This window comes from Pteropus medius, unplaced genomic scaffold (genome assembly GCF_902729225.1).
Source record: "Pteropus medius unplaced genomic scaffold, Ma_sr-lr_union100, whole genome shotgun sequence".
NCBI lineage: Eukaryota > Metazoa > Chordata > Mammalia > Chiroptera > Pteropodidae > Pteropus > Pteropus medius.
Genome location: NW_024355990.1, coordinates 3,795,216 through 3,818,689, shown reverse-complemented (window position 1 = coordinate 3,818,689; position 23,474 = coordinate 3,795,216). Strand labels below are relative to the sequence as shown.

At 57.7% G+C, this 23,474-nt stretch overlaps 1 protein-coding gene across 1 annotated transcript in view; it reads left to right on the top strand.

The window, feature by feature from the left end:
• Positions 1–9,836: 9,836 nt before the first annotated feature.
• MGAT5B (alpha-1,6-mannosylglycoprotein 6-beta-N-acetylglucosaminyltransferase B) overlaps positions 9,837–23,474 on the top strand; it is a 59,875-nt gene continuing 46,237 nt past the window's right edge. The window contains exons 1-3 of the mRNA XM_039859368.1: positions 9,837–9,968; positions 13,643–13,755; positions 19,042–19,189. Of these exons, the coding sequence (XP_039715302.1) occupies positions 9,901–9,968; positions 13,643–13,755; positions 19,042–19,189 (329 nt within the window). The 5' untranslated portion in view covers positions 9,837–9,900. The remainder of the gene's footprint in view (positions 9,969–13,642; positions 13,756–19,041; positions 19,190–23,474) is intronic.

Sequence of the window (23,474 nt, the reverse complement as noted above, 5' to 3'; positions counted from 1 at the left end):
GGTCCCCGAGACTGCTCCCACATTTGGCGATTCCCTAGGAGGAGTCACAGGGTTTGGCATATAATCGTAGCCAGGGCTAAGGCTTAATATACCAAAGGACACACACAGGGTCAGAAAGGAGAAGACACGGGCAGAGTCTGGAGAGACCTGTGCCGGGGCTTCTGATGCTCCTTTGCCCCTGTAGAACAGTGAAGAATGCAGTGACATGTGTGACGCGTCTGCCCGGGGATGCCCATTAGAGACTCAGCGCCCACGGTGTTACTGGGGGCTGGTGACACTGGCATCTATACTGAGCAATTATCAACATTCCAGACTCTTCTGAGCAAACTAAGCATTCATCGTTTGTATAACATGTCTAGACGAGGCAGATCCATCGAGACAGACATCAGTTAGTGCTTCTCGAGGGCCGGAAGGAGAAAATGGGGAGTGACTGCCTAGTGAATATGGGGTTTTCTTTTGGGGTGATGAAATGTTTGGAACTAGATAGAGATGGTGTTTATAACAAGAACATTTGCCAGAAAGACCCAGCTCGGCGGGAAGGGCTCTGTCCACACGCGGTGGATTCTGAAAGGACAGCAATGCTGGGGGCCCCCGCCAAGTGCGTGCTGCTGTCCCGTGTCCCCACGCCTGGCTTCTCTGGGTTCCAGAGACCAAGTGGGGGATCTGTCAACGGTACACTCTACCATGCACGTTAAACACAGTGAGGCATCACATGTACACCCAACCAGCAACCGACCAAAGTAGCTCTGGGGGCAAACTCGGAACCATGCCCTCCAAAGAACTGCACTTCCCAAACGCACAGGAAATGACAACATCTGCTATTATCTGTCTGTCTGTCTGTATCATCTATCTATTTATAATTTTAACTTTTATTGTTTTCAATTATAGTTGACACGCAATATTATTTCCTATTAGTTTCGAGTGTACGGCATAGTGGTCAGACGTTTATATAGTTTATGAAGTGATCCCCCCGGTAAGTCCAGTGTGCACCTGGCACCACGCACGGTTATTGCGATATTATCGACCACACTCCGTGCTGCACGTCACATCCCCGTGACTATGTCATAGCTACCAGATCATCCTTGACGACATCTCCGTTAACCCCAGGCCCGCGGCGTGTCCAGGCTGGGCGGCTTGCGGATGGATTACGCCGAGGGAGGTGCCAGCATCGCCCGAGGAGCCACTGGCAAGTCTGATCTACCGCAGGCGCCTGCCCTCGGAGGCGGGAAGAAAGAATGTGTTCAGCTCCGTCCGTGAGGCCGGACGGCTCATGCTGGACCTTGGCTGAGAAACCGATCGAATCAGGAGAACGGGGGCATGGGCTCCCGGGGACAGACTCTGCTGCTGTGGGCAGCCTTCTTGCCATCAGGGTTTAGGTGATGGCGTTTGGGGGGAGACAGCACCAAGCCGTGGGGCCTCCCTATGAGGTGACGGTAGGCAGCCCCTGAGCACTCACTGCGCTCTGACCCCCGTGATCGCCCGGGCTTCTCCCCTGCTGAGGACAGAGGTGTCCTCAGGACCCCCCTCCCGCAGAGGACGAGCCCAAAGCTCTGCCAGGCAGGGGACGAGCTCTCATTCGTGCAACTGTTGTCCGGTGCCAGGATTTGGACTCAGGGCCGTTTGACCCTCAGCCTGTGTTTTACACGCGACACGATCCTGGAGTTTTAGGGTTTAGCTCGCTGGGAGGCAAAGACGCTGCCGCCAACCGTGTGCAAGTGGTATTTCCACGTATTTCAGTCATCCCACGCCAAGTGTCAACAAGCCAAGGAAGGCCTTTTGCAAGAGAATGGTTCTGAGCCATCAAGGCGTCCTGGAGACCCAGCACCCTGGAGGCTGGGAGAAGCTTGGACGACTCAGGATGGGGACTTAGGGGTAAGCTCCTACGTGCCTGGGGGTCCCTACCTGTGACAACTCCATTCTTCCTCCAAGGCAAGAGCAGCCTGGAAGGACAGAATCAAAAAGTTCCACCGCTGGGTTCATTGAACTTCCCCTGGGGTCAAGGCTGAGTCTAGACTGGCCATACCTGTGGGACAGGTGGGCCTGAGCACAGCCTAGAAGCATGGCCAGGTTCTCTGAGACCTCCCAGCATGTTTCTGAAAATACACAACATAGCTCCTGCTCCCACGAAGTGGGGGATCAAGAGGGGGTGCAATTTCAGAGTCCCCCAGGAGATGGGAGAGAAACGAGCAGAGGGAATGGGGCCAGGTGGCGAGGTGGGGGCCGGGCCTCATGAGCGAGGTGTTCGGGGAGCTCTGGGGTCCTGTAAGAGAGTTCGTGCGGAGGTGACTCATCCCTCAGGGTCGCCTTACCGAGCTGCCTCTTCTGCTGATGTTCCCAGATAAGACCCAATTCATTATCATCCTAAAAATTGCTTTACAGGGGGAAGAAAAAGAAGAACCCTCAGCTCAAAGAACCGCTGAGATCTGGGATGACTGATGGCTTTATTAGCGTACTTCAATTTTATATTTATCAAATTAAACCAGCAGCCAAGGGGCACTTAATTAAGATTCTTTCTCATCAGCCGAAGGAGAGAAGATGGGGAGAGAAAGAGCCTGTGACCATATTCTAGAAGGAAAGTTCTAAGTGCCCGAAATGCCATGCTAGAGGCCTTTTCTGGGGCTCGATGGGTCACAGGTGGGGATAAAGGGCTGTCTCCACGCTGAGAACCTTGGGGCCAGGTCTATTCCCGTGCCCTCTAAACGTTTTCTCTTTTTTCAACGTTTGCCAGCCAGAGAAGCAACATTTATTTAGTGCCTGGTCCACAGGACGCCCTTGACTCTGTGTGTGCAAATCTGTAAGAGCACAGAGCAGTCAGGGACGCCGAGCTTGGAGGCAAAATCTGGGTTCAAATCCTAGCTCTTTTCTTTACTAATTGCGTACTCGTGGGAAAGTTCCTGCATTTTTAAAAACTTGAGAGAAAATTCACCCCTTTAGAGTGTACGGTTCAGTGGTTTTTAGCAGATTCGTGAGATTGCGCAATCATCACCGTTATATTCATCATCCTAGACATTTTCATCAACTCAGAAAGAAACCTGATACCGATCGCAGCCTCTCCCATTCCACAGCCCTCCAGCCCCTGGCAACCACTAACCCACCTTCTGTCTGTCTGGAGTTGCCTGTTCTGGATATTTCTCATAAATGAAATCATAGACTATGTGGTCTTTTGCGTCTGGCTCATTTTGCTTAACATAATGTCCGTGTCAAGGCTCGTCCATATCGTAGCACCGGTCAGAATCCTTCCTTCCGAAGGCCGATTGATAAGCCGCCGTATGGACAGACCACACTTGGTTCCCCCCGGACATTTAGTGTGCTGCCCGCCTTTTGGTTCCTGTGAAGACCGCTGCCGTGAACCTGGGCCTACAAATGTCTCTTCGAGACCCTGCTTTCACCTCTTGGGGGCACATACCCAGAGGTGGAGTTGCTGGATTGTAGGGTTGTTCTGTTCTTCGTTTCTTCAGAACCATTCCTTTCGAAGGCTGAGGAGCGCTCCACTGGACGGACAGTCCACATTTTGTTCATCTATCCATCCATCGGTGGACGACTCGTGTGAACATTGTGTACAGGCTGTGTGTTCTCCTGGGCACAGACCAGGGCTGAGATTATTTCGTCCTTTGAGCCTCGGTGTGTGTTTGTGAAACAGGGGTCGCGATCTCGCAGGCTCAGTACCAATTGATGAGATGCACGCCTGGTGCGGGGCGGATGCCCGAGAAATGGAAGCTAATAACGACCATGATTTTGTCTTTCTCTGTACCCGAAACTCGTCCTCTAGGACCTTGTAATTGAGAAGGAAAATAAGACAACAACAACAAACAACAACAACAAATCAGTACTGACTGTGTCTCGGGCCCTGTGAGAAGTCCTTAGGTGCCATTGTCACTTTAGAGATGAGGAGACCGAAGCTCTAAGAGAAATTTGCCCAAGGTCACAGTCAGGAGGGAAAGGCAGGATGGGAGCACAGGCCCCCTACTCTCATGCAGTGAACAAGAAAGCTTGACCCAGGGCTGAGAAGACCCCGCCCCACCCTGCAGGCACCGCTGCCCTGCAGTGGCCCAGGTGAGCATTGCACAGCCTCCTGTGTTACCTGTGCCTTTGTGGGCGGGGCAGGGGGCTGGGCCACACCCGGAGGGCTGTGTGGATAAACGCCCAAGAGAAGCCAGGACTAGGGAAGGGGGGCTGAACCTAGGGGCGATGCCCAGAGTAAGTGGGGATTTCTGCAAAGGAACCAGGTTTTGGGGCCCAATCTCCCTGCCGGCTCACGTCTGCCCCTTGGACCCCTGGACCAGAGTTTCAAACCCGGTAAGTGACAGTGGGTAAGAGCATGGGCTCAGGGGTCTGCTGGGCCTGAGTTTGGAGGCTGGATGTGCAGGGAGCCTTGGGCACGACCCTGGACCTCAATTTCCTCACCTGTGGAGGGGTGACGTGGGCCCATTCACGAGGAGCATGGAGCTACACCATGCCTAGCAGTGAAGGCTCTGAAAAGATGGAGTGTTGGCTTTCTGCTGTAGCTGTAACAGACAACTGCACGCTTAGTGGCTTAAAACAACACACACTGACCATTTTACAGGGCTAGAGATCCGAAGTCCAAAACGTGTCTCACGGGGCTAAAATCGGGGTGTCAGCAGGGCTGCGTTCCCTCTGAAGGCTCTGGGGGAGGATCCACCTCCTTGCCTGTCGCGCGTCTAGCGGCGGCCTGCACGCCCTGGCTCGCGGCCCCTTCTCCTATCTTTCGAGGCCAGCAATGGCTGGCTGAGTCGCCTCATTGTATCATTCTGACGCTCTTTTCCTCTGCCTCCTCCCCTGTGATTCCATTAGTCCCTCGCCCAGGTTATCCAGGATGAGCTCCCCACGTTAAGCTCAGCTGATTAACAACTTAATTCCCTCTGCAACCTTAATCCCAGGTGTCGTGCGACATAACGTAGTCACAGATTCCGAGGATCAGGATGTGGTCATCTTTGGGAGTCTATGATTCTGTCACCCCCAAGTGGCCGCTCCCATCTTCCTGCAGTGTGACCTGTGATGTGACTGGGGAAACCGTCCAGAAAGAAAAGGGGTCATTTTTTTTTTTTTTTAAAGTTGCTCCGCTAAAGCCAATTTAAATAAAATAGTGATGTAAACATGGCATCGCATTTAGAGTCTCCGGGTTCTTTCCCGGCACGTAGTAGGTGCTCAGTCAATGGACTCTCATGATCACGTTAAAGGAAGCGTGTGTCTCCAGCACCCGGGAGGGCCCCCTGTCTGTCCCGCCCCTGGTGTCCCCGCACCTCTGCCCACGCACACACACGTGCACACGCACGTGCACTGACACCAACGGCATCGCTGCGGCTCACTTCCCGACAGACCAGGGAAAGTACAATAGCTGGGCTCGCGGCCCCCACAAGCGGTGCAGCAGAACGGCCCTCGGGCATAAATAAAAATAAACCCCAGACGCTGCTTTTCAATCGGAGGATTAGCCTAACTGCTGTGGAAGCATGAAATATGCATTGGAGAAATAGCTCTCCCCACTCCCCGGCTTCCCCGCTCAGCTCGGGGCGGCTGGCGTCTATGTGGGGCTGCTTGTTCCCACCCGGCGAGGCTGTAGATGATTTGTGCCCAATGTCAGTACGTGCTGTTATGACATTATTAATGCTCCGCACTCCAGCCAAGGACAATGGCCTATTGCCTCTTAATGCGCTATCTGCGGCTGCGGTCGGAGCACATTAAATGGGGGTTTCAAACGTCGGAAACTGCTCGTTTCTTCCTTTCTTCTTCCTGCTTCAGGCCCGTCTGGGAGTTCCAGAAGCAACCTTGAAGCCTCGAGAGGGTGGGAGCTGCAGCCGAGGCTCCGATGCCCAGGGAGGATGGATGTGGGGAGACAGCGAGGGGCAAGGAGGCCCCCAGGAGACCCCCAGAACGCACCTAGTGTTGACCTTCCCTTGGGTTCGGGGGGCATCTTTGCGGTGGAAGGGTGGGGGGTTGGCTGCAGGAAAGCAGTGGGCTCCCTGCTCTGCCTTCTGGGGACACCTGCAGGGGACATAGCCGACCAGTGGATTTTATTGGTCTTGCACTAAAAATTGAGTTTACGCTTTAAAATTATGTGACTTCACATGAGAAGCCTAGATTTCTGACTCTCTGGAAATAACTGGGCTCACATTCACACAAAGCAGCGGTGGCAGGTCCCCTCGGGGACCTTCAGTCCTTCCCATCTCTAACCACTCTGGCCCCTTTTCACTAGGTTCCCGTAACGGGTCGAACAGTCTTCTCCCCAAATTCACGTCTACTTGGAACCTCAGGAGGTGAACTTATGTGGAAGCAGGGTCTGTGCCGATGTAATTGATTAAGTTGAAGTCGTTCTAGATTCGGATGAGCCGAATCCAATGACACGTGTCCTATAAGAAAAGCAGAGAGATGCGCACAGAGAGAAGGCCCTGTGCCACAAGCCAAGCAAAGCCAAGGACCACCACCCGCCCCCACATTCAGAGCGCCTAGGCTGACCCGTCTGCACCCCTTCCCGATGATAGCCTCGAAAGAGAAAAACAATGGCAAGGGGAGGGTTTGGGAACCCGGTGTGACCTGATGTTATCGGTTGTTGGGTGCCCCCAGCAGGGAGTGGTGACTCCAGCTCTTCCGTTCGCCTCCAGCTTGCTTAGCGTGACTTCGCTTTCTTACCAGAAGGCGGCGGGTACTTATCTAGAGCAATGGGTTTCAGCCTTCCCAGTTACGTGGGCATGACCTGTGGCAGAGAAGAACGGATGTGTCCAGGCCTCACCTTAGGTACCATATCAAGGTAAGGACCCTGTTCTGTCACATTCTGCAGGTGGTTCTGCTGTGAGTCCAGGCGGAGAAGCATTAGCCTGTAGGGGAGGGTCTGGGTTCGGGTTCACCAGAAGTAGACTTTGAGACAAGGATGAAAGTGCCAGAAGTTTATGTGGGAGGCGACCCCAGGCCATGGACAGAGGAGGGGCAGGGAAGGGAAGGAAGCCAACACGCGGTGTATGACAAAGCCAGTCACCACCGCCGGCAGCTGGAGCTCCGTCTTGCTGGGGAATGCTGGGAGCCGGTGTGGAATGTGCCCAGTGACCCACCTGAAGGAGAAGGAGATGGGGATCTCTCCATTTCTTGAGGGCTCTTCCAAGTGCATTAGTTCCTTGGCACTCCTGCCTTGCCCCTGCGTGTTCAAACATATTCCCAGAGCCAGAAAAATGAGCCTCAGGCATGGTCACATGCATTCTCTGTCTTCTGCCTTCTGGCACAGAGGGGCGAAGGATCAGGGAATAGGGCGGGCACCAACAGCATCTGCTACAGGTGGACAAAAACAAGACACGGCATCATCACCAGGCTGGGAGGGCTCATAGCTGGTGGGCAACGGACAATTTACGTGCATTAACAGGCTCCATTCCACAAGGGCCCTGTGAGGCTGACTACCAATAGCCCGATTCACAGCGGAAGAAACAGGCATGAGAGGTTGTAGCCAAGGCTGCATGATGCGGGGATTCACAGTTTTTCTCCTAATATCTACAGCGCAACGGAGAGCAAGCGAGGCCATTTACACTGAACCTCACAGGAGACAACAGGCTGACTAAAGGGAAACAGACTTTGAAAAGCAGAGGCAGCTGGTGGACTGCCCTCTTACCACCCCGGCCTGGCCCGAGCCTCCATCGGATGGAAGTGGGCACTCTCCCCCTGCCCACCTCAAAGCCTGTCCCCAAGACTGCAAGTCCCAGAGGGAGTGGGGCGTACCCCGCTCCCGCCTTCTGAATTCTCGCCTCCGGCTGAGGGAAGGCCACCTCCCCAGATGAGTCACCCCAGACATGGCCATGCCTTTGGGCTCCCTCACCTTCTCCCCTTCCCTTTGGCCTAAAATGCCAACCAGCTATAAATGCAACCTCCTCAGGTTACATGAGAGACACACAATTGGAAGGGCCATTCCATCCCTTAGTGTAGATGTGGCTCGCCTTGATATCCAGGAATTAAATGATAACCGAAGTGTGTGACAGATGTAGGCATCCAGGCGTGAGGTATGATTTAGAGGCGCAGCAGAGACCCCTGCCCTCCGATATTTCCTTGGGCAGCCTGCCGTGATGCCCGAATTTCCGGCCGCCATCCGTCACTCTTCTGCACAAAGGCACAGTCAGCATGTCCTTGTTCAATGCAAATTTGTTACCTAGCTGGAGTAACACATTAATCCGCCAACACCAATTCATCATCGGTTTCCGCGTTCGCTCAGAGCAAGGCGATGAGATAATGGAATACAGAACAGGTGAATTTCGATGAAGAAGGAGCAGGAAAAGCAGGGGCGTGAGTCCCTGCTGGTGAGAAATGGCTCTGAAGGGGGCCGGGAGGTGGGCCAGGAGGGCGGTGAAGGGGCTGGTTGGACAAGACCGCACAGGTGGATGAGAATTCAGGTTTTCTCCTGTCCTGAGCCAGGCTGCAGAATCACTGCCTGGGATGGAAAGACCCTCAGGGTCACCCAGGTCATTTCACACATGGCTCAAGTCCTTGGGCTCTTCCCAGCGCCAGGCTCCCATGTCTACACTTGCCCAAAGTCTGGTTTGGCGAGAGCTGTTGCTGCCTGAGGATTTACTGGAAGCCAGGCCTGGCTCTGGGAGCTGCCATTGCTGGGTGCTCACAGGCGCCGCTGACGCATCTCTGCAACCGCAAAACAAACCCACCTCGGAGAAGTGGAGGGGACCCAAGAGGACCGTATGTAAATGCGTTATAGAGTCGGAAGGAGCCTTGGCGAACTTCCGGTCACTCTCAGTTCATAGTGGAGAAACCGAGGCCAGGGCGACCCCGTGACTTGCACCAGTCACTCACTGGTTGTTGGAGGATCTGAGGCTAGAATCCAGGCCCACAGAGCGCGCCCTGGTTTCTGCGCTCAGCGGAAGAACCTGAGTGCCACAGGCTGAGCTTGAACTCAGATCAACAAGCGAAGGGGAGTCGCAGCTGTCCCTGACCAGAGAGGGCACGACCAGAGAGGATGGGTGAGGGCGGCAAAGCAGAATCAGAGCGGGTGTGAAGGGGCCGGTGCAGAAGCCCACGGGGGCGACAGGGGCAGCGGCCCGAGGGAGGGCCCTGGCACCCGCCAGAAGCGGGTCTCTTCCCCGCGCCGCCCTCTATGTTCTGCAGGAACCCAAGCAGCAGCCCTCGGCCCTCGGAGCTGGTGGCGCCCAGGATGCTTCCGAAAGCGGACCCCAGGGAAGTTGCATCGCTGGAGCGAGGCGCCGGGATCCCCGCCCTCGCGTCCTTAGCGACGCCCCCCGCCCGCCGCCGCGGAAAGGGCGCGCTGCCGGGCCTCGGCCACCAGGTGGCGCCGGCGCGCCGAGGAAGCGCGGTGGCCGCTCCCGGGCCGCCCCAGCAGCGGCTCCGCCGCCTCCTCCGAGGAAACAATGCGGCGCCTCCCCGCGTAGCGCCGCGCGGGCCGAAAGCCGGACCCCACCGAGCGCCTGCAGCCAAGCGAGCGGGCAGCAGGGCGGGCGCGGGGCGCCCTCGCCGAGAGCCATGGGCGCTGCGCGGCGCCGGGCCGGGAAGCGGCGCGGCCCGGAGGCGCGGGGCGCCGGGGCGCGGGCCCGAGGCCGCCGCTAGCCCGCACCGAGGGCGCGGGCCCGGGGATGAGGGCGCCCGCGGCGGGGAGCCCGTCCGCGCGCCGCGGCGCCGTCCCGCCCAGCGAGCGAGTCGGAGCAGGCAGACGCACGGCCGGCGGTCTGGGGGCGCGCCGCCTCCCGGCCCCCAGAATGTGAAGCGCGGAGGGCGGAGACGCAGAGACGGCCCGGCCCGGCGCCCTCGCCGCCCTCTTCCCCGCCCGCCGAGACCGCGCCGACCCCGCGGGCCGCGGCCCCAGCCGCGAAGCCGCCGAGCCCCCGCCTCCCCCGCGCGCCCGCACCCGGCCTCGCCCGCGGCTCCTCGCGCAGACAAGTTTGAACAATGATCACAGTCAACCCGGATGGGAAGATAATGGTCAGAAGATGCCTGGTCACCCTGAGACCCTTTCGGTAAAGTTCTCTCCCGGTTGGCGCGGGAGATCTTTTCCCCCGAGGGGGCGCGGGGTGGGGGGCGCGAGGTCGGACCCCGCGAGGGTGCATGACCCGTGGCAGACAGGGGCGTCTTGTGCTTCCGCCCCTGGCGACGGCTGGCGAGGCTGGGGAAAGTGATGGAGCTGGGATTCGGCTTCGCTTGGTGGTGGTGGTGGGGGGGTTGTGTAATTCTGGGACGTGTCCCGAGTTGGTTTAGGTTGGAAGGGACTCCGGGTGCGAAGGTGGGAATGGGGGCAAGAAGCACCCAGGTTGTGGTCCCGAGCTCGAGAAGTCACACCAGGGCGCCCCTTCCCTCCCCCTCAGGGCCTTCTGCACCTCTGGACGCCCCCTTCCCACCACTCCCAGCCCGCGGGCGGCAAAGTTAGCGCGCTGTGCGGGGCAGCACCCCGCCCTGCCGGCCGGTCGACCTTGGCTAGGCTCGCCCACCCCTCCGCTGTGCCCCCCCATCCCCCGCCTTCGTCGCGTGCTCCCCTTCTTGCGGCGGGGTGCGGGCCTTTCCTCTAACGGGAGGGTCACCGAGATTGGGGCAAGGACCCCTCTGCCGGGGGATCCGACGCCTGATCGCGGGCGGTGGAGGGGCGGGGGCAGGGTTGGCTCTGCGGAAGGGCAGCGGGAGCCTGGAGGCAGGATGGAAGCCAAGACCGGTTCCCCGCTGCCCCGGCCAACCCCAGCCTCGGGCGGCCGAGGCCAGGCAGGGCTGGGGCCCTGCGGGGCTGGCCAGGCTCTGCTGGTCCCACCCCACAGGCCCTCAGAGCCAGGCAGCTAGCTCCCTTCTCCCAGGAGCCCGTACAGCCCGGCCTGCAGCCTGAGTTGGGAAGGGGGCGCTAGGCGAGGGGTGCCCAGCGGGGTCGGAGTGCCACCTCGCCCAGGGAGTGGGGGACAGAGGGCGCTGAGGGAGCCAGCAGTGGAGGCTAGGGCGGGGGCCGCACTCGGAATGCGGCCACAGGTGAGTCCGAGGGCGTGAAGGAGCCGGCTAGGGCAGGACCTGGGCATGTGGAGGCTCCTGAGGCTTGGGCCGTGGGAGGGGCCAAATGTGAGCCCCTTCCCTCCAGGCCTCTGGCCGGGACCCCGACCCCTCCCAGGGCCCCCTCCGGTCTCCTCCAGGGGAGGCGGTGTCTTACGTGGCTCCTGATCCCCGCACGTCCAGCCCGCTCCATCTGTCAGGTTTGTCGTGCGGGGCTGAGGATACAGCCTCTGGGGACAGCAGGGGTTATGCCAGACCGCCGCAGTCTGGAGGATGCGGGCGGACTGTAGGGCTGGGAGGTGGTCTCCGAAAGTAGGGCCTTGGGTCAGTGATTGGAAGGGTGTTTGGAGCCTCCAACTAAGGTTCCCATGGAAAGCGGGCGTCTCTGGAAGGGGCCTTGCTCCTCCAGGAAATCCTCTAATCTCTAGCCAGCCAGTTCCGGTGAGAGGGTCTTCACCCCGTCTCACCCACCGCACGTCCAACCCGTGGTCCAGGCCGCAGGAAGCCCAGCCGCTGACGCTAGCTTTATAGCTGGACGGTTGCGGTGGGCTCCAGCACCACGGACAGCGCCTGCTCCAAAGCGCGTCTTCCCTCTGGGGTCCCGCCCTGGTTCTTCTCACGCTTTTACCTGAAGGCAGGATTCAGAGATGGGATTGCACAGGTTCCCTTCCCCGCCCCCTCCAAGTTGTGTAACTTCACCTCAGTCTCTCCTTAGGCTTCCCAGACACCCACTGCTTCCAGTGGAGTCTGCGTGTCCCCTTCAGACAGGGGTGGGAAGGGACAGGCCTCTGACCACATCACCCCTACTTGTAATCCCCAAGCATGGGCTAGAAGGGCTCTGGGACTGAGGTCTGGCAGAGAGAGATGCAGACGAGGTGTGTTGGGGGCGTCAGGTTCTGAGCTAAAGTCTTAGATGCCTTCGCATAGCGGGTCTTTGGACCCTGGCAACTCAGGTCCCCAGCTCCAAGTACCACTCCATAGCGGGGGAAGTCGGAGGAAGTGAGGGATGAGAAATTTGTCCTCAGGCTGGGAGGACAAGCAGCTGATTTCCCCAGGTCCTTCCTTGGTGTGTGACCACCTCCTTACACACTGCCCCTCTGGCCGTTGGCCTGAGCCCAGCTGATTTCATCTTGAGGATCCCAGGGCCTGAGTCCCACCCCTGAGCTTGGTGGAATTTGGTGAGGGTTCCCTGGGAGGTGAGGGAGCAGTGTCTCTTGTGTCATCCGGCCTGTCCTTCCCGTTCTCTCTTGGGAGAAGCTCGCAGTGCCCTCTCTGCTTTTGGATCCTGCCCCGTCTCTGGTTTAATCTCTAGCAGCTTCCTTTAAGTGCGGGCTGCGAATTTTGTTGTGCTTTTATTTTCTTCCACAATTATGTGTTTTCTTTAACGGACCAAATTTTAATTAAATGCCGCTCTGCCAGTTTCAAATAACGAAGATTAAAATGCATAAAGCGAGTCTTGCAAATGTGGGGTTCGAGGCGGGGGGTGGGGGTAAGAGGGATGGAGGTCTCCATGACTTGTGGGGCTCCTTGTAAACTCAAGATGGAGTTTTTCACCCTGACCTTGGAGGGAGGAGGGCCCCCTTTCAGCTCTGCTAGCTCATCAAGTCCTCTGATTGATCCAAGGTCCCAGAACAGCTGCCACCTCTGGCCAAACAAGGCTGCTCTGGGGAGCTCAGTTCCCCTGTTAGGGGCCCAGGATCTAATATGGAAGCAGCAAAACCCTAAGGTTGGACTTGAGGGTGGGTTTCCTATTGTCTCTGTGGCTACCCTCGTGCCTGGCACCTGCTAAATAATCAATAACTACGTGTTGGAGCAATAAACAAGTCGCGTTATGGCCAGCTCTCCTGACCAGCTGGAGAATGTACAGCCAGGTGACACCCCACCCACAGGTGTCAGCTCACTCCAACCAGTCCACGGTGCAGGCCGACGACCTACCATGTGTCTGTCTGGTGAAGATGTGGGTTAGGGAGAGTCTGGGCACAGAAGGTGGCCACATGTCCCTGCCCTTCTAGGTCGTAGCATCTGGTAGTGACGGGGGCACACGCCACCCCCCGGGAACATGATAAGGAGGGGTTCCGGCAAGCTCATGACTGATTGCTGTGGCGAGGCCTATGTGGCGAGGCCTATGTGTACAAGAGCTGAGTGGGGCCTGGTGATTGATGGGATCTAGGTGGGTTTCGTCTGGAGCCATTACTTGCCTTCCGACTGGCATCAGGGCCTGCTGTTTCCGTCTATGCCGACGGTTCGCAAACTTTAGCATGTGCCAGGATTGCCTGGAGAGCTCGTGAATACAGTGCTCATCCCACCCCCAGAGTATCTGATTCGGGAAGCCCGAGTTGCGACTCACGAATTTACATCTCCGGCATTCCCAAGGTGATCTGCTGCTGCTGGTCTGGGGGCCACACCTGGGGGACCTCTGCTAATGAGCTAGGCTCTAGAGGAGGCTGGAAGCTGCCCAGCCTCGCCCCTCAGCGTGTGGCTCGTGTCCGTCCGCTCCCTCGTCCTGGAGCTGTCCTTGTCCTGTGATGATGGGAGACCTCCCGGCCCAGGAACTCGGCCTCCTGACCTCTCATTGTCCCCCCACCCATCCCGTCCTCACTCATTCATTTGTACGAGCCCCGACTGCATCGGGGCGCACGCCACTGACCTGCCCCGTTGCTCTCCGCAGGCTTTTTGTCCTGGGCATCGGCTTCTTTTCCCTCTGCTTCCTGATGACATCTCTGGGAGGCCAGTTCTCAGCCCGGCGCCCGGGAGACTCCCCCTTCACCATCCGTACAGAAGGTATATCTCGATGGGGGAGGGGTGTCAGAGTGGGTGCAGGTGTTTGCGGGTGAGGAGAGGGAGGCCTTTGAGCCTAGCACCACAGGTGGCTTTCAGTGGCCCTGTCGCAGGCATCCTGCCCACCTCATCGGAGGACATGTGAGTTGAGAGGGGCCTTGGCTTGGGCTGTGTGACCTTACATGCTGCTTTGGTCCTGGCTGCAGTCACCAGGGTTCCTCTGGCCTTGACTCTCAGGCCAGGGTAGGGCCTTTGAGCCAGCGTCTCCCAGGCATCAGGAAAGGCTGCCTGTGTTGCTTCTTTAGTGGGGTGGGGGAAGAGTGGGTTCTGAGTATGACACCTGTCTCTTTGAGACACACATACTCTGTGCCTATGGTCCAGGCTATGGCCATGGTGGGGGCAGAGGGCAGGCCTGGCTGTGGGCTCACGTGCCTTATCTCTGAGCTCTCAAATTCAGTCAAGATCTTCATTGCTCCTGGCCCACTTGAGATTTTGAGGCAGTGAACAGAGGTTCAGATCATGGGCTGTGGGACCAGATGGACCTGGTTCATACCCTGGCTCATCACCTACCAGCTGTGTGCCATTGACCACGTCACTTAACTCACCCACAGAGACGGAAAGCAATGGTTGTCTTCAGGGGTTGGATCGAGTGAGCTCACCTGGCATGGGGGTGTGACCTGGGCAGCCTCCTCCTGAGGCGGGTCCTGCTCAAGGAAGGTGGAGAGCAGTGTGGAGTCCCGCTCAGGGAATCTCGGGGGCTCTTCTGGTCAACAGTGGGAAAGAGGAACGTAGGGTGTTCGGGCAACAGAGGCAAATTTTCTGGACTGGCTCTGTAGGCTTCCCTGCCCCCGGGAAGTCTCTCTTTGATGTCCAGCCTCTCGAGCCCCCAAGGCTCGGTTGCCTGGCTCCCCTGTTCCAGGTGAACGAATAGACCCTCTAGTGGAATAGTCGTCATCTGGGGTGGGGGGTGCTCTAAGGGGCACTTATTATGTCATCCATCTGTGTCTCATCATTGGAGTCATTCGTTTGGTTTAGCATGCACTTCTTTAAACTTGCAAGGCTCCTGGCAGGAATTTCACATTTATTAGTCATTCAAGCCCGAGTGTAAGTTAATTTATCCCGTCTCTCCTCGTGGAGATCCCGCAGTCTCTCTGAGCCTTCGTTCTGCCTCTCATAAACGGGATGATGCTTCCCTAAGATTGTCACGACGGGGTGTTCAGAGAGCAGAGAGGAAGAGTCTCGACCGGCATCTGGCCAGTGGTCCAAGCGCCACCCATGTTTTACTGGCTGCGTTGAGTGCGAGGTGGGAGCGTTGGCAAAGAGGGTATTTAGGGAAAAGGACCAAGAAGATGCCGGGGTTGCTACGTAGGAGACGGCTGAGGATTGAGGCTGGACGAGCAGGTGGGCCTGTGGGAAGGCGCGCCGGAGGGAAGCTGGGGGAGGGATGCTGGAGGTCACGGTGGTGGAGGTGGAGCTTGCGAGGATGGGGCACAGGGAGTGATGCTTGAGCTACCTGGGTGCCACCCCTGGACTGGGGATGGGTCTGTCTGGGTAGGCTCCTGAGAGGGGCTTGAGGAAGCCAGACCTCCAGTAAGGTCAGAGATCCAAGAGATGGCAGTCGGAGGCTGGGGGAGGAGGGCTGCTTGGCTGGCTGCATGGTTCTGCTTTTCTCCCTGAGCGGTCGGGGCCCCGTCCTGGGCCCAGCGGCCCGGAGTCCGAGGGGCTGGCGAGAGCCCTGCCGACCACTGCACTGTGCAGCTTTGCCGGTGGACGGGGGCGGCGCTCAACTCCGGCCCAGGGCTTGCGTCTTAGGGGTGGGCAGAAGCTTCGCGTTCATCTGCTCTACTGTCGGTGGACGTTCGGTGTTTCCGCTTTGCGGCTTTGGTGGACAGTACGAACATTCTTGCACGTGTCCGGATGACACACACAGGCACCCCTGTTGGGTGTACCCAGGAGTGGAGTTGCCGTGTCGCCTATTGGAATAAGTGCCTAGAATATGGAATTAAACAGTGAGGAGAGGAGAAAATGGATGGGGGGGGGGCCTCTGAGAACCCCAGAGGCCTGACCCTGATTTGCTTCATCTCCCAATTCTCCTTGGCCCCCCATTTTCTTTCATGCCCTTGGATTAAGCTGATTTGCTCGGAGAGATTCAAGTGTACCCCGTGGGTTTAAAATCCTCATCCTGCAAGAGATGCTCCCTCAATCGACACCACACCCCACACTCGCGTGGGGCAGCCCTGCCGCAGACTAGGAGGTGCCAGCATTTCTGCCTACGCACTGCTGGAGGGAAGGTCTGGGTTGGAAGGGGCCTGGGGAGGGACGCTGGAGGTCATGGGTCGTTTAGGTTGGATAGCGTTTGTTCCTGGAGTCTGCACGGCCTGAGGGCAGAATCAGGAGAAGGAGACCCATATTTAGAAAAAAAAAAAAATTTTTGCATCGGTCAACAAAATCATGTGAGCCCAGATGGGAAAACACTCTCTCCCGCCTGTCAAGCCTGAGGGAAGTGGGGTCCCAAGGGGACATAGCCAGGCAGGGGCGGTGAGAAGGTTTTTCCTAAAAGGAGCGAAGACCCTGGCACAGCCTCGGTGGACTGTGGCCTCCCTGAGGAGGCTCCAGTCTCCCCTCTGGTCCGGTTTATATTGTTTGATAAAGTTCTCTAGTTTGGAGATGAAAATGTGACAGACGTCTCATTCCACATTCTGCACACTCATCTCAAGATTCAGGAGAAGGAGGCTAAAGGGAAAAGCATAACTCGAGGAGGTCTAACCTAGTTCTCTCCCGCGCTGCAGCTGGGCCTGGCTTGGGCTCGGGGCGAGGGTTTCTCCTGCGCGCCCTCCCTTCCCGCCCCAGTCCCTCCTTCCCGCCCCAGTCCCTCCTCCCTGCCCTCTGCCTCCCCTGCCCTGCTCTTGTTTTAAGGAGGAACAGGGGATGCGAAGTCGTGTCTGAGGCCTCCTTCCCGATGTGGCTGCAGTTTCCCCAGACACGTGTGGCTGTTCGCAGCCGTCTGTCTTGTCTTGAAGAAGCAGAGGTCGGAGGCTGTCCCTGGGGGCAGGTCTGCTGGCCAGAGGTCCTTGGGTCAGCCGCGTGTGTCTGCATTAAGTTTCCCCCCAGCCCTGCCCTGCCAGACCTCCCGGCCCCCCGCCAGGACTTGAACCTGGGGAAATAGTCCCGTGCCCCATGGCTGTCTCTGGCCCTGGACCTCGGGGCTAAAGGGTTCTGGGGCGTGTCCTCTCCGAGGCTGGAGATGGACGGGTGGGCCAGGGCCTGTCCTCATCTCCACTGCCCAGGGCCTGAGTTCCCACGGCCTTAGCCGGTTTCTGAGGGGGCCGGCTGCAGAGGGACAAATGTGCTCACAGCTCCAGCTGCTCAGACGCCACGTCACAGCCCCCAACTCAAGAAAGGGAGGACAAGCGAGGACGAGAGACTCAGAAACAGAGCCCATCGGGGAGGGGGCAGAGCCTCTGCGGGCCATACTGCAGCCAGGTCTGTAAATGTGAGGAGCCATTCGTAGCTCCCATGTCCTCGCTTGTCTTATTTATAGAAAGAGGGAGGGAACGTGTGTGAGTTCTGAGATGTGTCACTGGGGCCTCACATTAAATACATTTCAATTTAGCCAAAGGCAGTGAGGTGATTCAGGGCCAGTCACGTCAGGAGCTTGCTCTGCTGACAGTTCTGAGGCTGGTGGTGACATCTGGGGAGTGTGTCGTGTTGGGAGGGCAGCTGGACTGGCTGTGCAAGGCCTGCTTCCCTCCCAGGGACACCCCCCCCCTCCACCTTGCCCTGGACAGAAAACGTGCCTGGTGCCCCGGGAGCAACGTGGAAGCGGGGTGGGGGTTTGTTTTTGTGTGTGTGGGGGGGGGGAGGTGGAGGTGGGGGGAGTTGGCTGTCTCCTGAGGTCTCAGGAGCTTCCGGAGTCCTGTGCCATCTGCGGATGATGGGAGTGGTCCCCAGCCCAGCTGCAGGGAAGGCGTCTTGTGGTCTTGGCCTGGTCTGATGGAGGCCAAGACCCACCTGAGAGGGGAGATCCGTCTCCTTAGTGATGACCATAGTCCTCTGGGGTCACTCTTTCTGTTGACATTTTTAAGAACTGGCTTAATCCCTCCTGCGGACAGTTCGGATCCCCGAAATATCTTGAATGACTCTCCGGGGCTTGTGTTTCCCTGGTCACGCATCGCTCTGATCTGCTTCCGTTCATTTATTCCACTCGGCGTCTCCCCTCTGGCCTCTGTTCCCCGCACTGACCAGGTGGGAAGGGCGCCTTGGCCCCCCTCAGCCCTGCGCGCAGCACAGAGGGAGGGTAATGGGCTGGGGCTTGGAGCTCCGCTCGGCAGGGCAAGCACGTGACGGTCCCTCTCACATCCTCGCCCCTCAGAGCCTTGCATGGCCCCCGCACCATCCTGCAGCGGTTGCTTCCCCACCTGGCCGCCCCTGCCTCCTGTCTCTGTGCCTGTCTCTTTGTCCCCCAGGCCGAGCAGGGAGCCCATGCCGAGTGGTGGGGGGTGCTGGAGGCAGGTGTGCAGCCTCAACACGCACCCCCACAGCTCAGCGGGGAGGGGCGGGGTGCTGTCTGTCATCCCTTTGTCGCTGATCTGGAGACAACGTGAAGAATCCAGCTTTCTCCTCGTGTCCCTGCTCCGGGTGTCTAGACCCTGCTCTGACCCACCTGGGGGTTTAGCGAGACAGAGCAGAGCTGCCTCCCTAGGGGATCCTGCCAGCTCTTCCCTTTCCCATCACCCTAACCCCTAGAGGCAGGCGGGGGAAGGTGCTGGCCTATATAGAACCTCCGGGCTCAGTGAGTCCACCTGCTCGCTTTGCAGGAAACTGAGGCACAGAAAAGGAAAGTGACGTGCCCACCCGTTCGGGTGATGCCCGTTTGCTCCAGCACCCAACGCCACCTTGTGTCGGTCTCAGGCAGCTCCGCGTGCGTGTGTGCCTGTGAGTGTGCGTGCGTGCGTGCATGTGTGTGTGCCTGTGTGAGTGTGTGCGTGTATAGATAGTGTGGTGTGTCCCTCTCTCTTCTCATTCAGGCTCATTCTTTTCTTTGGAGCCAGCGACCCTGGCTCTTTAAGGGACCTGTGGCTCCTCCCTGCCCTGGATGCCCAGCGGGCACTGCCGGGCACTCTGGGTGCCTGCCCTGCAGAGGGGAGGGGAGGGGGGATGGGCTCCCGCTCCTGACCCCTCCTCTTCCTGGGAAGAGGGGAGTGGGACTGGGGTCTGAGCCACCCCAGTCTGGAGACCAGGTGGCTTCAGGTGGCCTCCAGGCTGACTGTGGCCACGCTGCGCCCACAGTGATGGGTGGTCCGGAGTCCCGAGGCGTCCTCCGCAAGATGAGTGACCTGTTGGAGCTGATGGTGAAGCGCATGGACGCGCTGGCCAGACTGGAGAACAGCGGTGAGCTGCACCGGGCTGCAGGCGACAGGCACTTTGCCCTGGACAGGTGAGGGGGACGGTGGAGGGAGAGGGGCCTGCGGAGTGGCGGGGGTGCTGGGGGCGGGTGTGCAGCCTCAGCATGCACCCCCAAGGCTCAGCGGGGAGGGGCGGGGTGCTGTCTGTCATCCCTTTGTTGCTGATCTGGAGACAACGTGAAGCATCCAGACAGTAACACAGCCCAGAGCGCCTTTCGACCTCCCAGATTCGACCTCCCAGATTCGACCTCCCAGATTCGACCTCCCAGATTTGACAGCCGTTAGCATTTCGTCGCGTTGTTCGTTTTAAATAAAACACCACAGATGAAAGCTGAAGGGCCCTTAAACCGCTTCCCCCGAAGATGAGTGCTTTCTCGAATTTGGTGTAAGTTCTTCTAGCCCCTTCTAGGTACTTTTACACGTGCGTTTTATACATGTACACGCCGTAAGCTCACAGTGTGAAGTTTTCACAGATCTTACACAGGTAGTGTCCCGCAGGACCTATTCGGCACCTGCTTTTGTCACTCAGCGTGACGATGTTGAGCTCTGTCCGTGCAGAGGGGCATGTGTGGGTGTCCAGGTGGACTGTGATGGCCATAGTGATCATCTGCTCTCCACCGACGGCCCCGAGCCACCTTTGCCAAAAAAAATGTTCTGGTTTATTCATTCTAAATGTCCCCCTACTGAGGCCAGAATGTGCAAAGCTCCCTAAGAGTGGGCACTACGGTCCCACGTGCCTCAGCAGCGTCCCCAGGGACCCAGGTGGAGTGTCATCGGTGTGTAAGCGGTCTCCAGACTCTAAGGATGAAGCCAGGGCATGCCAACTGGGAGTCCTGGTCCCCGGTCTCAGATGTTGGGGAGGGGGCTTGGACCTTGCCATCCCGGGGAGACGAGCTACACCTGATGTTTTTGATATTGGGGTTCTTTAAGAGGTGGATTTGCTCAGTGTATTCCAGCTGCTGAAAATTAGTTGGAAACCCACATTCTGACACAGTTTGGGGAAAGCTGTACCTCAGCCAGCGTGATTTGCTAAAAGTGTTCACTGCTAAAAAAATGTGCTTGAAATCCACGCTTTGAGACAATTTGCAGAAAAGCTATATCTCAGCCAATGCATTTGATGTAGAAGCCGAAGCTCCAGCAATTTCCAAAAAAAAAAGAGGCGGGTCACTCCAGCTTGGCAGGTGGCAGGTTTAAGAAGCGAGGGAACTTACGTACCAGGCTGGTCTTGGGTGCCACGAGACGAGGCAACCTCACCTGCCTGCCAGAATCCGACAGTCTGTGTAGAGGCCTTGACCGGGGTCAGTCGTGTACACTGTCCAGGCGTCCTCAGCAGCACCCTCCTCTTTCAAGGCCGTGTCCTCCAGCTGGCTCCCACCGTGCGGACAGCGGGCAGGGCATGCGTTCCAAGGGCGGGGAGAGGCGAGGACCCACGATGGCCTGGGTCCAGCTCTCAGGTCAACCTGCGATCATGTCCTCTCGATGACCTCCCCAAACGAGGAGGACACCGAGGCACGGAGGAGTTTGGGAACTTGCTCGAAGTCGCGCAGCGGCGAAGGGGCCGGACCTGGTCTGGGCTCAGACCGGCTGCCTGCAGAGCCCACCTTTCTAACCACCGTGCTCTTGCTGGCTCCTCATTAAGTGTGCCACTCGTGGGGGCTAGATTTTATTCCTTAGCAAGACTTTTTGTATCAATTAATTCACAGCTCAAGGGGAAAAAATGTTTTGGTTTGACTTTTGCTCGGATTTTTTGGTTTGGAAGATGTGGGCACGGAGATTATAGTTCCGGAGCCTGGGATGAAATGTGTTCCCGGAGGTGAAGGGCCTAGCACGGGGCTTGGCTCCGGCCCAGCACGGGGCTTTGCTGGCCCCTGGTGGGAGTATTTTGCCCACAGGAGCTCGGGCCTCCTGGGTGGGCCGCTGTGTGGCCATGTGCTGGGTTCCTGTTTAGAAGCTATCTCATCATCTGGGGGCTGCGTATCTGACTGAATAAATGAAAGAGATATACTTATGAAATACGTATTGGACCTACTAAGCGCCAGGCACAGCTACAGGTACTAAAGATACAGAGATGGTCCTTATAACTGTGGGGGAGAATGGCAGTAACTGAGCAAAAGCAGTGAGTGAGATGATGTCAGCTACAGATCGATGCTCTGAAGGATCAGGGTTAGGTGACTAAGAAAGGGGCTGTTCGAACAGGTGGCCCGGGAAGGCCCTTCTGCGTTGGTGATATTTCAGCTTGATTCTGAGGGATGGGAAGGAAGAGCCAGGTGCAGGTAGAGAATTTGAGGTAGAGAGCAGCAGGTGCAAAGGCCCTGAGGCAGGAATGAGTTTGGCGTTTTGGAGGAAAGGACCAGTGTGAAGGCTACTGGGGCAAAGTGCGGTGACAGGTGGGAGGGGTCCACGGGACAGGTGGCGTAGGGTTCACGGGACAGGTGGCGTAGGGCTTGGTCAGTCCCAGTAAGGAGCACTGGGACACTATTCTAAGAGCCGTGGGAGGTCGCTGGGGGGCTTTCGACCAGGGGGTGATAGGACCTGGCTTCTTTTTAAAAAGATCATTCTGCTCCGTGAAGCATAGGAGGTGGCAAGAAGGGAAGCAAAGGGGCCAGTGACAAAGACGGGGAGATGCAGGCCATGCATGTTGGGGCCTCCGGGTCCCCTCTGAGGTGTGAGACCGTTTTCTTCTCCATGCACCCGGGTCGATCTTGCCCGATGCTGTCTGTGTCCCCTCGGACCCAGCCCCTCCCACAACCCCCCCTTCCATCCTCCCCATTTTCCTCCTGCCCCCAGATGTGCTGCCTTCCTGGGCTGGCGACGCCACTGCCAGCACATTCAGTGTGTCTGGATTTCTCGCAGCCCTGGCCTGTCCCTCCCTCCCCTGCCCTGCCCTTCGTCTCCTCCAGAGGAGCTCACACCTCCTCCCAGCTCTGTCCAGGGAAATAGCAGCAATCCATCATGGCGGCAGAGCCCATCAAGCCCCACAGGCAGGGCCATAAATTTCAAGAGCACTGTTGCTTCTCGTTTCAAGGAGAGAAAGGATGGGTGTTTCCAGGGCTTATGAGGCTGCTTGCTCACACCTGCCCTGTGCACAAACACTCCGGCCCTGTCCCACCCTTAATTCACTTGGGGTTGACCAGCCTGGAGCTAGACAGGTGAGAGTCCCGTAGACACACGGTCTGCAAACGCTCGGTTACCTGCGCTAGGATTCCTCACTCTGAAATCATCTGTGGCTTAAAAAGATGCCACCTTTTATCTTCCCCTTGCCCTTGTGCAAGCTTCTTGGCTGTCGCCTCCCACCCATGAATAGTGTGTCCTTGGGAAAAGAAAATTTGCTTTTTTAGCCAAGGAAAACATAATTAGGAACTATTTGCAGATTTGCTGCAAATGGCATCCTATTATGTATCCTAAAGTCAGATAGTAATGGTTTCTGAATTTTCCATAAGGCTTCTCAGCCACAGCACAGATGACCGGAATTTGAGGCTGTCTGCCTCCGAGTCAGTCTGTATTTGTTGAATCCTACTGTGTGCGGAATCTGGGCTGGGATTTGGGGAATGGATGGAGAGGACACAAGGGACAGGACATAACACTCTGTCCTCGAAGTGCGTATGGGCCTCCTGGGGAGGCAGAGCCAGCTCCCCATCCCCGGGCACAGCTAGAGAATCACTACCAACAGGTCTGTGTTAGAAGTCACAGGGTACTCTGCCCTGGCTGGCCTGGTACAGTCAGCCACGGTGATTAAGCCCCTGGGGGCTTAACACACCTTGTGTATTTTCATTCATTGTTTGTTCGCTGTCTGTCCCCCATGCTGGACGGTTCTCTCCATGAGGGCAGAGGTCCTGCCTGCTTCACTCTGGTGTCTCCAGCCCCAAGGGCGGCAGTTTGCAGGTTCTTGTGGGAAAGAGGCGAAGCTCGGGTGCCCTCGGGTGCTGTGCTAAGTGGACATTGAGGGGCTGTGACGGGACCCCGCTGCCCAGCGTGATGGGGAGATGGGAGCACGTGAGGTTCTGGCCGGCCCCCCACCCCGACGGTAGGGCCGAGCCTTAGTTCTGCACGTCCAGGAGGCTGGACCAGCTGGGGGTCCGAGCTGGCGCTGTGCTGCCTCTGAGCATGAGCGGCTCAACCCGGGGCCACCGGCCACTGCGCGTGGAGAATCGTGAGTGTGGCCACGCCCCTGACCTGGTCGTTCAGGAAAAGAATCCTAACTCCAGAAACAGTTGTTTGACATTTTGGTCATTGTGACCTTTTTCTTATAGTGTCAGGAAGTTCGAACAACAATCTCAGTGCTGGCTGGTGAGGAAGCAGTTACACACACACATATGC